This window comes from Equus caballus, chromosome 20 (assembly GCF_041296265.1).
Source record: "Equus caballus isolate H_3958 breed thoroughbred chromosome 20, TB-T2T, whole genome shotgun sequence".
Classification (NCBI taxonomy): domain Eukaryota; kingdom Metazoa; phylum Chordata; class Mammalia; order Perissodactyla; family Equidae; genus Equus; species Equus caballus.
In genome coordinates this window covers 33,933,080-33,950,367 of record NC_091703.1, presented here as the reverse complement: position 1 = coordinate 33,950,367, position 17,288 = coordinate 33,933,080, and the positions used below count along the sequence as shown (strand labels likewise).

Genomic DNA, 17,288 nt, shown 5'->3' with positions numbered 1-17,288 from the left:
GTAGGTCCTAAACCAACTCATTTGTGACACAAAGGTCCTGAACAAACCGATATTTGTCTGAATTGTTTTTTGTTTGTTTGATCGGGAGATTAGGAGTATTATGTGGAGACTGGCAAGGTCTCATCAATCCTGCCACCAGGAATTTCTGCAGAACTGGCTGAATGCTTTTCTGAGCCTCCTGTTTTTAGTAGATATTGTTTCAGGCTATATGAATTGCCGGGACATGCTTTGTTTTCCCAGGCTTCCCCTCTGCCCACCCATCTGGTCTTACCTCCTTGAGAATCTCCGGTGGCAGTGGGTCAGGCAGCGTGTCTGAACATCTAGCTGGACCATCTGGAACCGTAAAGATGATTGTTCTGGTGACAGTTGCACCACTAGCTGGCCTGGAGCCAAAGTCACTTGAGCATTCAGTTTACATAGAACGTTTTGTCCCAGAAGAAGAACATGACATTCAGACATACAAATTTTTTTTCAGTTAAAAAGATCTGAGATACAGAGAGGAGAGTGCATCCCAACAAAGCCAGCCAGTTGCCCTTGTCCCTTTATGCCTATGGGATATTGCCACAGTGGAAAATGCCCTGCTCCGGGAAGGGCCCCTGAGTGAAGTGTGTCCCTTCCTGGGTTTGAGAAGGAGAGAGTCCCTCTCTTAGACCTGGCAATCCTTCAGGCATTTCCCACCGGGCAACCAATGGGCCTGGGAAAAGAGGGAGGAGGAGGCGGAGCCCGGGGACTCCTCGGTCCATTGTCCCTCCTTCCCTGATCTAGACAGAGCAGCATAAAGGTTTGCACATAGGAGACTTTACCTTCCTTTCCTTCCTTCTTGTAGAACAATTCTAGCTGCAAGACAGTATCCTAATTGAGTGATCCGTTTGGGGGCCTCTTTTCTCCTGACGCCAGTGTATACTTGGGCCAGGCCACATCACAGTAAAAAATCCTTTCTTTGTCATGGGCTCATAACTGAAGCCAGCCCCATTTGCCAGCATGCCCCCTAGTGGACCTTTTTATGCGGGGTGATGGATGGAGTGGTGCCCGTGGAGAAAAACTGGCACACAGTCAAATCCCACTCCACCCAAAGGCACAGTTTTGCTCTAGTGCAAAACAAGCCAAAGAAGCAAGAGGTAATGGTTTAAGGTGGGCTAAAGATCTAATTTCCCAACTGGTTATCGGGGGTCAGGTGCCTGGCAGAAAGTTTTTAAATCTTCTATTTTGCAAAAAGCCCAAGTCTGGTTTACTTTAAGCTCAAACATAACTTCCACACAATGACAGCAATGAAGGTACTGGACAAGACAGAAAAGCGGGGGGAAAGGATGATCGGGCTGTGTTCATGACTTCCTCCCAAGGGTTAGCACACAAACAGCAGTGCCCACATTGAGGCATACAATTCCATGTTGACACTTGACAGTAAAGCTCGCAAACTTCACGTCCCCACAGATGATGTAACAAGCCCTGGAGGCTGTGGGATTCTGACACAGGCAAGAACTGGCACACAGACTAGTGGAATGACACACACACTCAGGAGAACAGACCATAGAGGTGTGCACAGCACGGAAAAACCAGAGGCTAGTCTTCCAGATAATATGCTAGGCAGTCTGTACTTTCCTTTATTCTTAAACAATGGCACCTAAACCAGATGGATCCTGGCCTGACCAAGGCCCCAAGACAAGGAAAAAGGAAAAAATAGTACCCAGGAGTGCACTTTGTACACCTCACCTAGCTGCAGACACAAGCTCGTCAGTTTACCATTCAATCCTTGGTTTCCGGATCACTGAAGCGTTAGAGGCAGTCTGCAAGTGAGGAAGCCACAAGGGGAATTCCCCAGGTGGAAAAAAAGAGAAAGCAAAAGCCACCAGACAGCCACAGGGAAAAATACCAAAACCACCTCCTCCAAGTCGACTAGCCTCGGGCAGAGGCTAGGGTCCCATCTGGGTCTCCAGAATTGATATCGAAGAATGGGCTCACTGTGCTCACCACCATCTGAGCCAATTAATCACACTGAATTAAGGGAAGGGAAAGGAAGCTTAACTAGATTAGATTAGCCAGCAAATCAGAGGATGGTGTCTAATGTCTCAAAAACCCATCTTCAAAGATTACAGAACCTTGAGGCAGTTATATAGGGGAAATGGGCAGTAATGAAGGGATTTCCTTCAGGCACGACAGAACAAAGTTTCAATTAAGCTATTGGGGAGTACGTATGTAAGTGGAGGCCATGAATGAGCAGAGCCTGTGAATTTGTTTAGAGTACGTGCAGAGCAGGGAGTAGTCACACAGAGGATGGGCTGGGGCCATTTAGCATAACAAGATGGCCTCACTTATGCTCACTTACAAGACCAGCAGGGGAGGAGAGCAGTCACATCTTCTGGAGGGAGAAGTAATGGACCCTGATCCACAGGAGGGTGGGGCTGTGTCAAACACTGGGGCAGGAGGAATACCTGTGGAACCCGAGTGACAGACTTTGGCACCTCCTGGTTCTCCCTCTGCTGTAACTGCGACTGAACACAGGCAGCCCCCCAGCCTGAGAAGGGTGTGAGTTCCAAGAGCCCAGATCCCTCAGGTAGGAGGTTTTAGGTCACATCCCCCAGGAAAGCCACAAAGGCCCCCCTCCTGGGCTCTGAAATGCATGGCAGCATTTGCACAGAGGCCCTGCTTCCCATGGGCTGTTTCCAGAATGACTAGTCACAGCAGGGACACTAAGGCAGGCTACTGCTTGGAGACATGGGGCTCCTCTGAGAGCTGAATGTGGCTGAGGAGCCCCTGCGGCCTTGCTCCATTCACTGAGATCGCCTAGTGGTCTAGGACAGTCCAACAAACCCTCTCTCCTTCTGACCATCACTTGGGACCAGACTTGCATCTCGGTCTGCTGCCTCTCCCAGCATTTTCTGGCTCCCTCTCCATATTCTCTCCTTTCATAAAATATTGCTGAGTTTAATCTCATCTTGGTGTCTGCTTCTTGGACGGCTGGACTAACAAAATCATTTTCATCTGTATACCAACAACCTATTACATATTCCATCTTGTAAAGTCCTCTCTTTATCCTCTATCTGCTCTGTTTTGCTTGTCTTTGTATTGTCTCTTTGAGGTACCAGATCTTTATTGTTGTAAGTCACTAAATTCTGGAGTAGTTTGTGGCACAGCAGTAGATAACTAATAACTCTCCCTTAATTTCCATTAGTCTAGATCCTTTGATTTCCTCGGAAATGCCCTCTCTCTTTACTATGTCCAATTCCTCCCCTGTTCTCTCTTTTCTTTTATCTTTTCTCCTTCTCTCTCTCCCTCATCCCTTTTTTCTCTTTATTACGAAAGAATTCAATACATAAAAAACACCATGTGGTTATGCTGAAAGGAAGAATTATCTGGACCTATATGCTAAAAGTATGATGCCAACATACATAGAATAAAAGTAAATAAAGTTATTAAGAGAATCTGAAAAAATGCCTAGGTGATTCTGCAGCCAAAGCAGTTGCTTTCAACTCTTTTCTTTTTTAAATGTTTTCATTGGGCCAGCCCTGGTGGCCGAGTGGCTGAGTTTGGTGCACTCTGCTTTGGTGGCCTGGGTTCGGTTCCTGGCATGGACCTACACACTAATCTGTCAGTGGCCATGCTGTGGTGGTGGCTCGTGTACAAAATAGAGGAAGATTGGTGACAGATGTTAGCTCAGGGCAAGTCTTCCACAGCAAAACTAAAAACTAAAACAATTTTCTGTCAAGAATCTTCTTCTGTTTTGTATGTGACCATGCCACCACAGCATGGTCACTGACAGACTGGTGGTGTAGGTCTGCACCAGAAACCCAACCCAGCCTGCTGAAACAGAACATGCCAAACTCAGTCATCAGGCCACTGGGGGCTGGCCCCACCTTCAACTTTTAATTCCACCCCTTCAGCTGAGCTTTTTGTTTTCAGAACAATCACATTAGCAGCGTGAACTCTTACATTCCTGGTAAAAGTTAAATTGGCACAAGCACTTTGGAAATCAAATTAACATTATCTAGTATGGTTAAAGTACACACCCCATACAATCCAGCCATTCTACTCGTCATCATACACTCTGGGGAATTGCTTGCCTATGTGCCCCAGGAGACACGTTCACTGACGTTTACAGCAAAAACTGGAATAACCCAATATGCATTCAAGGAAAATAGCAAAATTGTGGTATAATCATAAAGTGTAAAACTTCAGCAGTAAAAATAGTTGAATGACAGCCTCACACACGAGGGATAACTCTCCCACATAAATCTGAGTCACAGAGGAATCCATGCCGTAGGACTTCACTGTACAGGAAATTCAAAACCAGGCAAAACTAAATACTAATTGGTTTGGGGATATATACGCTAATTATAAAATCTTTAGAGAAACTCAAGGGAATAGTAAACATGAGGCTCAGGGTAGAGGTTACATTTTGTGGATGGAATGGAGTTGGCCATGGTGGCTTCACAGGTTCTGTTTCTTACAGCACTGATGGGCGCCCGGGTATTTACCTGGTCATAATTCTGTAAAACCGGCATTTTTCAAATTGCAGGTGGGAACTATTTCCGATTATTTTTTTTTAAATGACAGAGAAAAGAAAATGCCAAAATTTATTGAAAGGATCCTTAGCAAGAACACCCACATTGGAACAAAGCCACTGCCAATCTTATGAGCCTTCTTGAGAGAGAGGGCCAGGATGCCATAAAAAATTAGCACCGGCTATAAATAGGCCACTTGATCTTTTGCTCACTGGCATCTCTAGATTTTCTGGTCTACTGTGTTCAATCTGATGTCAACATAATTCTATCTTTAGAAGGATTTGATGTGTTACATTTAACCTCACATAGAACTAAATTAACTACTTTTACAGAAGTGGAAAAGCACATTGTTGATCAATATAAACTAAACTGGAAACCCTTATAAAGGGATACCCAACCAGTGATAGAATAGAAAGCGTGAGTGGAAAACACAATGGAGCTGCTTTAAAAAAAACCTTAGAGGCACATATGAACAGAGCTTTTTAGAATCATATTGGTGTCCGAGTCACTTGTACGAAATCTCATTCCAAAACACAGGGAAAGTCGTTCAATTTATTATAGGATGCCAACTGAACAGCCAGTTGCTAGAAAACTTTGTTCCTAGATTGGAGTCAACCTTTTTGCCTACTGCATCCCATCAGAATTGTCGTCATGATGCTAAGCTAGGTGTACAGCCTGAGGTATGAGATTCACATTTTTCTAACTGAAAAGTAATTTCACTAGGCAACTATATTTGAATATGATGTTGAGTAAGAAAATCAGTATTTTAACCAACATTTTTGACATTCTTACCAAACTAAACTTGAAACTTCTAAAGGGAAACAAAGATAGTTATTATTTTAAAGGTATTATTATGGCACTCACTTATTAAAAGTACAGTATTTTATGTAGCTACTATGTGTTCTCAAATTTGTTGCAACTTATTGAAGGGAACACTACTATTAAAGGCATTTGCAAGACAAACTTACAAATATTGTTGTATCTCCTTTCTCTGTGTCAAACTTTTAATCATTATTTTCCAAAAGAGAAATATAAAGCACTAAAAAACATCAGATAAAAGAAGCATTGATTTACAAAATGCTGAAACAATATCTAATTTAAATGTTGGTATTAACACGTATGTAAATACTTTGATACTCCTCCCTTCTACAGGTGGAGCTTAATTCCCTCCTTTTGAGTGTGGGCTGCACTTAATGACTCATTGCTAACTGATAGAGTAAGGCTGATGGAATGATGTGAGACTCTGGGTCTAGGACATAAAACACACTGCAGCTTCCACCTTGGTTCCTTTCTCTCTTGGATCACTTGCTTTGGGAGAAGCCCGCTACCTAGTCACTAGCCACCTTGTGGAAGAGTCCACATGGCTAGGAACTGAGGCCTCCTGGGACCATCCAGCAAGGAACTGAGGCCTCTTCCAACAGCCATATGAATGAGCCATGTTTCATGGGAATGTCCCAGCCCCAGTCAAGCCATCAGCTGATGCAGCCCTGGCTGACAACTGGACTGCAACCTTGAGAGAGGCCCTGAGCCAGAAGCACTCAGGTAAACCTCTCCTGGATTGCTGACCCTGGGAAATTGTGGCACATAATACCTGTTTGTTGTTTTGCGCTGCTAAATTTTGGGTAATTTCTCATCCTGCAGTACATAACTCATACTCAGTCCAAAGAGAGAGTGAATTATTGCACTTTAACTTTTGCTTGCTCTAAATTAATTACAGTAGTTCCCCCTTATCTGCACTTTTGTTTTCCACGGTTTCAGTTACCTGCTGTCAACTGTGTTCTGAAAATATTACATGGAAAGTTCCAGAAATAAACTGCTCATAAGTTTTAAATTGCATGCCATTTTGAGTAGCTTGATGACATCTTGCAGCATCCTGCTCTGTCCTGCCTGGGATGTGAATCATCCCTTTGTCCTGTGTATCCACGCTGTATATGCTATCCGCCCATTAGTCACTTAGTAGCCGTCTCAGTTATCAGATCAACTGTCCTGGTATCATAGTGCCTGTGTTCAAGTAAACCTTATTTTACTTCATAATGGCCCGAAAGTACAAAAGTATGTGTAGGAAAAAAACACAGTATATAGGGTTTGATACTATCCCCGGTTTCAGGCATCCACTGGGGGTCTTGGAAGGTATCCTTGTGGATAAGCGGGACGACTGTATTAAATATTAAACCCATCACTTGACTTTAAGATTTAAGAAGAATTTCCATGGCTAATAAAAAGGATACATTTTTTCTTATTACAATAGATTTTTTTACTTTTTATTAAGATTATGATAGTTTACAACCTTGTGAAATTTCAGGTGTACATTATTGTTTGTCAGTCATGTTGTAGGTCCACCACTTCACCCTTTGTGCACACCCCTCACCCCCTTGTTTCGCCTGGTAACCACTAATCTGTTCTCTTTGTCTACATGTTTAACTTCCACATATGAGTGGAGTCATACAGAGATTGTCTTTCTCTATCTGGCTTATTTCACTTAACATAATATCCTTAAGGTCCATCCATGTTGCTGTGAATGGGATGATTTTATCCTTTTCTATGGCTGAGTAGTATTTCATTGTATATGTATATGCCATATCTTCTTTATCCAATCATCAGTTGATGGGCACTTAGGTTGCTACCACGTCTTGGCTATTGTAAATAATGCTGAATGAACATAGGGGTGCATGGGACTTTTGGAATTGCTGGTTTCAAGTTCTTTGGATAGGTACCCAGTAGTGGGATGGCTGGGTCATAAGGTATTTCTATTTTTAATTTTTTGAGAACTCTCCATACTGCTTTCCATAGTGGCTGCACCAGTTTGCATTCCCACAGCAGTGTATGAGGGTTCCTTTTTCTCCACAACCTCTCCAGCATTTGTCACTTTTTGTTTTGTTTATTTTTGCCATTCTAATGGATGTAAGGTGATATCTTAGTGTAGTTTTGATTTGCATTTCCCTGATGATTAGTGATGATGAGCATCTTTTCATGTGTCTCTTGGCCATCCATATGTCTTCTTTGGAGAAATGTCTGTTCATGTCCCCTGCCCACTTTTTGACCAGGTTGTTTGATTTTTAGTTGAGTTGTGTGAGTTCTTTATATAGTATAGAGATTAACCCTTTGTCAGATATATGACTTGCAAATATTTTTTCCCAATTGGTGGGTTGTTTTTTTGTTTCAATCCTGTTTTCCCTTGCCTTGAAGAAGCTCTTTATTCTGATGAAGTCCCATTTGTTTATTCTTTCTATTGTTTCCCTTGTCTGAGAAGACATGGTGTCCGAAAAGATCCTTTTGATACTGATGTCACAGAGTGTACTGCCTATATTTTCTCCTAGAAGCCTTATGGTTTCATGGCTTACCATTAGGTCTTTGATCCATTTTGAGTTTATTTTTGTGAATGGTGAAAAAGAATGGTCAATTTTCATTCTTTTACATGTGGCTGTCCAGTTTTCCCAGCACCATTTGTTGAAGAGACTTTCTTTTCTCCATTGTATGCCCTCAGCTCCTTTGTCAAAGATTAGCTGTGCATAGATGTGTGGTTTAATTTCTGGGCTTTCAATTCTGTTCCATTGATCTGTGCACCTGTTTTTGTACCAGTACCATGCTGTTTTGATTACTGTAGCTTTGTAGTGTGTTTTGAAGTCAGGGATTGTGATGCCTCCAGCTTTGTTCTTTTTTCTCAGGATTGCTTTAGCAATATGGGGTCTTTGGTTGCCCCATATGAATTTTAGGATTCTTTGTTCTATTTCTATAAAGAATATCATTGGGATTCTGATTGGGATAGCATTGAATCTGTAGATTGCTTTAGGTAGCATGGACATTTTAATTATGTTTGTTCTTCCAATCCATGGGAATGGGATATCTTTCCATCTCTTTATGTTGTCATCAATTTCTTTCAGGAAAGCCTTGTAGTTTTCGTTGTATAGGTCTTTCACTTCCTTGGTTAAATTTACCCCAAGGTATTTTATTCTTTTTGTTGCGATTGTGAATGGGATTGTGTTCTTGAGTTCTTTTTCTGTTAGTTCATTGTTAGAGTATAGAAATGCTGCTGATTTATGTATGTTGATTTTATACCCTGCAACTTCGCTGTAGTTGTTGAATATTTCTAATAGTTTTCCAATGGATTCTTTGGGGTTTTCTATATATAAGATCATGTTGTCTGCAAACAGCGAGAGTTTCACTTCTTCATTGCCTATTTGGATTCCTTTTATTTCTCTTTCCTGCCTAATTGGTCTGGCCCAAACCTCCAGTACTATGTTGAATAAGAGTGGACACCCTTGTCTTGTTCCTGTTCTCAGAAGGATGGTTTTCAGTTTTCCCCCATTGAGTATGATGTTGGCTGTGCGTCTGTCATATATGGCCTTGATCATGTTGAGGTACTTTCCTTCTATACCCAGTTTATTGAGAGTTTTTTTTTTATTTTATCATAAATGGATGTTGGATCTTGTCAAATGCTTTCTCTGTGTCTATTGAGATGATCACGTGGTTTTTGTTTCTCATTTTGCTAATGGGTGTATCACGTTAATTGACTCGCAGATGTTGAACCATCCCTGTGTCCCTGGTATAAATCTCACTTGATCATGGTGTATGATCTTTTTAATGTATTGCTGTACTTGGTTTGCCAGAATTTTGTTGAGGATTTTTGCATCTATGTTCATCAGTGATATTGGCCTGTAGTTTTCCTTCTTTGTGTTGTCCTTGTCTGGTTTTGGAATCAGGGTGACGCTGGTTTCATAGAATGCGTTAGGAAGTGCTCCATCTTCCTCAATTTTCTGGAATAGTTTGAGAAGAATAGGTATTAAGTCTTCTTTGAATGTTTGGTAGAATTCTCCAGAGAAGCCATCTGGTCCTGGACTTTTATTTTGGGGGAGGTTTTTGATTACTGTTTCAATTTCTTTACTTGTGATTGGTCTATTCAGATTCTCTAGTTCTTCCTGCTTCAGTTTTGGGAGGTTGTAAGAGTCTAAGAATTTATCCATTTCTTCTAGGTTGTCCAATTTTTTGGCATATACTTTTTCATAGTATTCTCTTATGATCTTTTGTATTTCTGTGGTATCTCTTGTGACTTCTCCTCTTTCATTTCTAATTTTATTTATTTGAGTCTTCTCTCTTTTTCTTAGTGAGCCTGGCTAAGAGTTTGTCAATTATGTTTATTTTCTCAGAAAACCAACTCTTTGTTTCATTGATCCTCTCTATTGTCTTTTTTGCTTCAATTTCATTTATTTCTGCTCTAATGTTTATTATTTCCCTGATTCTACTGACTTTGGGCTTTGTTTTTCTTCTTTTTCTAATTCTGTTAGGTGTCATTTGATATTGTTTATCTGAGATTTTTCCTGTTTACTGAGGTGAGCCTGTATTGCAATGAATTTCCCTCTTAGGACTGCTTTTGCTGCATCCCAAATGAGTTGGCATGGCATGTTTTTATTTTCATTTGTCTCCAGATAATATTTGATTTCTTCTTTAATTTCTTCAATGATCCATTGGTTGTTCACTAGCATGTTGTTTAATCTCCACATTTTTGCCCCTTTCCCAGTTTTATTCTTGTAGTTGATTTCTAGTTTCATAGCATTATGATCAGATAAGATTCTTGATATTATTTCAACCCTATTGAATTTGTTGAGGCTTGCTTTGTTTCCCAAGATATGGTCCATCCTTGAGAATATTCCATGCGCACTTGAGAAGAATGTGCAACCTGCTGTTTTTGGATGGAGTGTTCTATATATATCTATTAAGTCCATCTGGTCTAGTTTTTCATTTAATTCTACAATTTCCTTGTTGACTTTCTGTGTGGATGATCTATCCATTGGTGTTAGTGGGGTGTTGAGGTCCCCTATTATTATTGTATTGTTGTTGATATCTCCTTTTAGTTTTGTTAATAGATGCTTTACATACTTTGGTGCTCCTGTGTTGGGTGCATATGTATTTATAAGTGTTATGTCATCTTGCTGGAGCGTCCCTTTTATCATTATAAACTGCCCCTCTTTGTCTCTCTTTAACTGTTTTGCTTTGAAGTCTACTTTGTCTGATATAAGTATGGCAACACCTGCTTTCTTATGTTCATTATTAGCTTGGAGTATCGTCTTCCATCCCTTCACTCTGAGTCTGTGTTTGTCTTTGGGGCTGAGATGTGTTTCCTGGAGGCAGCATATTGTTGGGTCTTCTTCTTTAATCTATCCTGCCACTCTGTGTCTTTTGATTGGAGAGTTCAATCCACTTACATCTAGAGTGAGTATTGAAATGTGAGGGCTTAATGCCATTTTATCGCTTGCTTTCCAGTTCTCTTGCATTTCCTTTGATTCTCATCTCATGATTTTTGGACTACCAATTCAGGTAGGTAGTTTTCTATATTGGCTTTTTTCTTGTTTGGAATTTGTGTTTTTATTCTTGTTATTTGTTTAGTGGTTACTGTGTGGTTTGTATAAAATGTCCCATAGATGAGATAGTCCATTTTCTGCTAGGCTCTTATTTCCTTAGATTGAGTCATTCGAACCGGATGCATTTTATTACCATTCACAACAATCTCTTTATTTGAAATTCTCTTTCCAACCATGACCCAATTAAACACAAAGGAAGAACCAGGCTGTGCTAGGCTGATTCCATGATGGTCCACAACAACTACCTTCTGGTTATTCACCTTCCCCCCAGTTATTCAACCAAACACTAACACAGATGCTGCTGAGAAGGGATTTTGCAGATGTAACTAAGATCTCAAATCAGTTGATCTGAAGACAAGGGGATTGTCCTGAGTGGGACTGTCCTAATCAGGTGAGCTCTTAAAAGGACTGGGTTCTTCCTGAGCAAAGAGATTCAAAGGTGAGAGAGATTCAACGTGAGGGATTTTCTCCATTGTGGGCTTTGAAAATGGAGGCCGCATGGCAAGGAATGCTGGTGACCAGTAAGTGTTGGGAGCAGTCCTGCTACAGCCTGTCATTGACAGTTGTCAAGGAAAGAGGGTCCTCAGTCCTACAACTGGAAAAAATTGAATTCTGCTAACAAGCTCTGTATAAGCTTAGAGGAAGATTCTGAGCTCAAGATGAGAACCTAGCTTTGTGAAACCCTGAACAGACAACCCACACACACCATGCATAGATTTCTGACTAAGGAACTGTAAGCAAACAAGTGGGTGTTGTTTTGAGCCACTAAGTCATGGTTATTTGCGACGCAGTAACAGAAAGTAATACACAAGCTCGCTGTGCAACAGATAAGCACATAGCATTTTTTCCAGTGGAATGAATTTATGAACTGATAAGCATGTTAGTCCCATAAAATAAAATCTTTCCAAATTTTTTGCTTCTCATTTTATCAATTTCAATAACATAATTAAACTTTAACACTATCATATTTCATTCATTTATTCAGTGACAACTAATTTAATCCCTACTATGTACCAGGAACAGCTTTATCTCCTGGGGATACAACTTTGACCTAAATAGCCCACAGCCCCTGTGCTCATGCACTTTACATTCTAGAGGCTTCCAAAGAGTGAGACGGAACCATTGGAGTGTTTTAGTGAAGAAATGACGCATCCTGACTCATGCTAGCAGGATCCCTGACCCCTGCAGGGACAATAGTCCATGGGTGGCATGTGAGTGGGTGGCACTTGTGCCACAGTTCAGGTCTGAGAGGGTGGTGGAGACGAAAGGTAGAAGGGGGTCTGAGGGGTGAGAGGGACAGAGAGAAGGGCTGGAGAAACAGGCGTGAGGAAAGAAGCAGAGGTAAAGAATTCTAAAGCAGCGAAATCCTCAGATTTAAACATATTGTTTTATAGATCTTTAGTAAATATATCTACAAGCCCAGCAGGGTAGCCTTTGCATTTGGTGTTTACTGTATCCTATGGGGCTGCCTAAAAACTAATGCCCCTTATGTTAATCAGTTTAAAAAATGTGTCCCAATAAAATATTCACACGGCTCAGATGTGAAGAACTCATAAAAAGAGGCAGTGCAGGGGCTCTGGTGAATGGCATTCTGACTGCACAAGCACTTGCAACTTTGAGAAAATTAATCCACAATAACAAACGGTGCTTCCTCATGCTTCATTGTACTGAGGACATGTCAGGGACTCACAGGGACAAACGAGGGAATGAAGATCATTTTAAAATACAACAACCTGGAGTCATAGATATACTGACTGAAAAGTAAAATTTACGAGCTTTCCAAGTCTGACTGCTGGGCTGTGCAGAGACATTTCTGTACGAAGGGGCCTAAATCACTGCTTTTACAGATTAGAATCCGGATGTTCAGGGTTTTCAAGATTGTGTTACCCACTGTGGTTATTAAATCAAAAGGAAGCTGGTCCCCATGACAACCTCTATCTGGTGTTTTCAGGCACAACTTCTCCAGGTTTAAAGAGAAGACCCCTGTGCCTCCACCTCCATTCCCAGGGCGAGCTCACTCTCTGGCATCAACTTCTCTGGGGGTGAGTTTTCTTCTAGAAGAGTCCAGGGGAGAGGTCAGGGGTGGAATGTAAGGAGTCTATTTCAGGGAGAGGGATTCCAGTAAGAGGAGGAAAAGGGGCTGAGCCCAGCCTGGGGGTCTCTCCCTCGTTTCCTCAGACAGCTCCTGGGCCAGGACCCAGGGAGACGGTGTGACAAAGAGCTCTCGGTGCAGAAGGAGAGGAGTCAGGGGAAATGGTTCTCAGGGTCCCAGGCCCCGAGGGCCGTGTATGGGCGGTTGTCTGCAGCTCAGTGTTGGGGAGTCCTTGTCTCCCTGAGACTCACTTCTTCCTCACATCTGTGTCAATCCTCCTGCCTGGAGACTCATGACGCAGCCTCAGTTCTGACTCCCATTGCGTGTCCAGTTTCTAGATAAGCCCATCAGCATTTCCATCGTTCCAGGTTATAAAGTCTCCACCACCCTCTGGGACGCAGATTCTCCTCATACCCTAAGAATGAGGATCACGGCGCCAGGAACCCTCCTCCTGCTGCTGTCGGGGGCCCTGACCCTGACCGAGACCTGGGCGGGTGAGTGCGGGGTCAGAAGGAAACGGCCTCTGCTGGGGGAGGAGCGAGGGGACCACGCGGCTGGGGGCGCAAGACCCCCGGGAAGGGGCGTCTCCGCAGACCCATGCCCAGACTCCCCACCTCGGGCCCCGCTATCCTGAGCCCTCCCTTCTTCTGCCCCGCCTGCTTCTCACCCCAAGTCCCTGGCTTTCTCCGTCTGCCACTCCTTTTCCATCTCACGAGCCCCTTCCCCCTCCCGGCCTCATCACCCTCAGACCCGGGACCCGCACGAGGAGGAGGGTCGGCCGGGTCTCAGCCCTTCCCCGCCCCCAGGCTCCCACTCCATGAGGTATTTCTACACCGCCGTGTCCCGGCCCGGCCGCGGGGAGCCCCGCTTCATCGCCGTCGGCTACGTGGACGACACGCAGTTCGTGCGGTTCGACAGCGACGCCGCGAGTCCGAGGGTGGAGCCGCGGGCGCCGTGGGTGGAGCAGGAGGGGCCGGAGTATTGGGAGCAGCAGACGCAGAGCATCAAGGACCACGCACAGAGTTTCCGAACGAGACTGAACACCGTCCGTGGCTACTACAACCAGAGCGAGGCCGGTGAGCGACGCGGGCCCGGATCCAGGTCACGACCCCCCATCCCCACGGACGGGCCGGGGTCTCCCCGAGTGTCCGGGTCCGAGATTCACCCCGAGGCTGCGGGACCCGCCCGACCCCCTACCCGGAAAGAGCTGGCAGTAACTTTTCCGCGGTTTCATTTTTAGTTTGGGTCTAATCTCTGCGGGGGGCGGGGCGGGGGCGGGTCAGGGTCTCACACCCTCCAGTGGACGTATGGCTGCGACGTGGGGCCGGACGGGCGCCTCCTCCGCGTGTACGGGCAATCCGCCTACGACGGCGCCGATTACCTCGCCCTGAACGAGGACCTGCGCACCTGGACCGCGGCGGACGCGGTGGCTCAGATCTCCAAGCGCGAATGTGAAGCGGCCGGTGGGGCGAAGTACTGGAAGAACTACCTGGAGGGCACGTGCGTGGAGCGGATCCTCAGATACCTGGAGATCGGGAAGGAGACGCTGCAGCGCGCGGGTAGGAGGGGCTGCGCGACCTCTTGATCTCCCCTTGGGCTGAGCCTGCCATCCCGCAGAGAGAGGAGGAAAATGGGATCCACACATGAATGTGCCCAGCCCATGGGTCGGGAGACTGAGTCCCCCAGGGTGTCAGATCCAGTGCCAAAGAGTGACTCCCCAGAGGGCTTGCCTTTCTCTCAGGGGCATTAAGCGGTCCAGGCTCTCTGGGGATGGAGGAGGAAGCTATCTCTGAAATAACTGACAAGCGGTTCCCTTTGACTCTGGCAGCAGCTCTGGGACTTTGTCTCTCAGGCCTTGTTCTTCGTCCTCACACCATATGTGTTTGAGGTCTGACCAGGTTTTCTGAGTCATTTCACCTCCACCCAGCTCAGGATCTATCTTGGGCTGTTTCACTTTGATTCCAGAAATTTTCAAGGAGTGGAAGTTATTTCAGGTCCCTGTGTTTAAACTGGTGTCTAGGTTTTGTGATCCCTTCCCCTGCTCCAGTTGTCCTGTCCGTTCATAGGATGGTCACATGAGCGCTGCTTCAGTGGCCCAAATGGATGCAAAGTTCCTGAATTTTCTGATCCTTCTCCTCAGATCCCCCAAAGACACAGGTGACCCATCACCCCATCTCTGGCCATGAGGTCACCCTGAGGTGCTGGGCCCTGGGCTTCTACCCTGCGGAGATCACCCTGTCCTGGCAGCGTGACGGAGAGGACCTGACCCAGGACACGGAGTTTGTGGAGACCAGGCCTTCAGGGGATGGGACCTTCCAGAAGTGGGTGGCTGTGGTGGTGCCTTCTGGAGAGGAGCAGAGATACACGTGCCGTGTGCAGCACGAGGGGCTACCTGAGCCCCTCACCCTGAGATGGGGTAAGGAGGGAGCCGTGGGCTCAGAGCCTCTTCTAAGGGAAATCAGGAGCCCTTTTGGAGACCTTTAGCAGGGTTGGGGCTGCGGCCTGGGGGTCAGGGCCCTCACCTTCCCTTCCCTTCCCAGAGCCACTGCCTCAGCCCACCATTCCCATCATTTGCCTCATTGCTGGCCTGGTTCTCCTTGGAGCTGTGGTGGCTGGAGTTGTGATCTGGAGGAAGAAGCCCTCAGGTAGGGAAGGGGTGTGGTCTGAGATTTCTTGTCCCACTGGGGTGTTTGAAGCCCAGGTAGAAGTTGGTCCTGCCTGGTTAATGGATAGTCCCATCCACAGGCACCTGTTCTTTCCTCGTCTGGGACCCTGTTTGCTAACACTTACTCTTTAGTAAACACATGTGAGAATGAAGGATAAATGTATCACCTTGATGAATCTGGTGATGGGGACATGATTCTCAACAGTCACAGGAGAGAGGAGAAGGTGAGGGGAAGTCATAGGTCACAGGTTAAGAGGTTGGTTAGTCCAGTCTCCACCCATGTACTTTCCTCGTGTTTCCTGATTCTGCCCTGGGTTTGTAATCACAGTTATGGAAACTTCTCTGGAGTTCAGGACTGGGGTTCCTTTAGGACCTCATGGCCCTGCTTCCTCCCTGGTTTCTCACAGAATGTTTTCTTCCCACAGGTGGAAAAGGAACAAGCTATGTTGTGGCTGCAAGTAAGTATGAAGGACATGTGATCCCTGAGACTCTTGTGATAGTGTAGATGGGAGCCCATGGGGGAGCTCACCCACCCCATAGTTCCTCCTTTAGTCTCATCTCCTGTGGACTCTGACCACATCCTGTTCTGTTCTACTCCAGGCAGTGACAGTGCCCAGGGCTCTGATGTGTCTCTCAAGGCAGGTGAGCCCCTGGAGGCCTGAAGTGGGGAGACGTTGGGGCGGAGGGGCCTGGACTAGGTTATGGAGATTCTTTGATTGGGACATTCTGAGCATGCAGTGGGCTGTTCAGAATGTCACTAATTACAGCGAGTGACTTAAATTGTTCATAATTATTTTCTTCTATAGAGTGAAACAGCTGCCTGTGGGGGACAGAGTGATGCAAGATTTGTTCCTGTCCCACCCCCATTGTGACTTCAGGAATCTCTGACTTCTGTATCTGCAAAGGGCATCTGCAGGTGTCTGTGTTCCTATTAGCATAATGTGAGGAGATAGGGAGACTAGTCTCCCCCACGACCCCCTCCCACACTGCCCTGTGTTCTGTCCCCTGATTGACTTTCCTGTCCCAGCAGAGGTGGGGCTGGTTCCATCCCTGTCCTAACTTCATGTTGCCCTGAGCTGCAGCTTCTTACTTTCTCATTGAAAATAAGCATCTGGATAAGAACTTATTTTTTCAGATTTTTGCCATCAGCGATTGATGGGTTAATTAAAGGAGAAGATTCCTAAAATTTGAGAGGGGAAATAAATGGAGGTCTGAGAACCTTCCAGAATCTGCCTGTTCGCTGTGCTGAGTCTCTTGCAGGGGGGACAGGAGAAGACTATGAGGAGCTGACGGTAAGACTGAGGCCTGTGCTCAGTCGATGTTCAGTGCATTGTGGCCTTTGACGTGGTGACTCCTTGGTGCGGACATCTTCTCTGCTTGTTTGGCCTTGTCCTTTCAGGAGAATCTTGTCCCAGCAGGACCTATGACTGCAGGGATTCGGACATCACCTGGGCCTTGTGTCTACAGGACCGCGTGCAGGTCGGGCTTCATGTGGCCGGGTCAGCCTGGGCTCAGGCCTGGGTCCGGCCCTTGTCCCCCCTTTTGGGTGTTTATTTGTTGTTCCTTTGTTTCTGTAGCGGATTGTGCCTGTTCTTGTTCTTCTGTATAAGTTCTTGTGATCTCCTCTGGGTGTCCCCCATCTCTGACAGCAGCAGGAGTCAATTGGTCTGTCATTG

The 17,288-nt window shown here is 45.2% G+C and overlaps 1 protein-coding gene across 1 annotated transcript in view; it reads left to right on the top strand.

The window, feature by feature from the left end:
- LOC100053918 (patr class I histocompatibility antigen, A-2 alpha chain) overlaps positions 1-16,844 on the top strand; it is a 28,678-nt gene extending 11,834 nt beyond the window's left edge. Inside the window, exons 3-11 of the mRNA XM_014734669.3 lie at positions 12,807-12,897; positions 13,316-13,441; positions 13,754-14,023; positions 14,231-14,506; positions 15,088-15,363; positions 15,488-15,592; positions 16,038-16,070; positions 16,213-16,254; positions 16,419-16,844. Of these exons, the coding sequence (XP_014590155.2) occupies positions 13,369-13,441; positions 13,754-14,023; positions 14,231-14,506; positions 15,088-15,363; positions 15,488-15,592; positions 16,038-16,070; positions 16,213-16,254; positions 16,419-16,423 (1,080 nt within the window). The 5' untranslated portion in view covers positions 12,807-12,897; positions 13,316-13,368 and the 3' untranslated portion in view covers positions 16,424-16,844. The remainder of the gene's footprint in view (positions 1-12,806; positions 12,898-13,315; positions 13,442-13,753; positions 14,024-14,230; positions 14,507-15,087; positions 15,364-15,487; positions 15,593-16,037; positions 16,071-16,212; positions 16,255-16,418) is intronic.
- Positions 16,845-17,288: the final 444 nt, after the last annotated feature.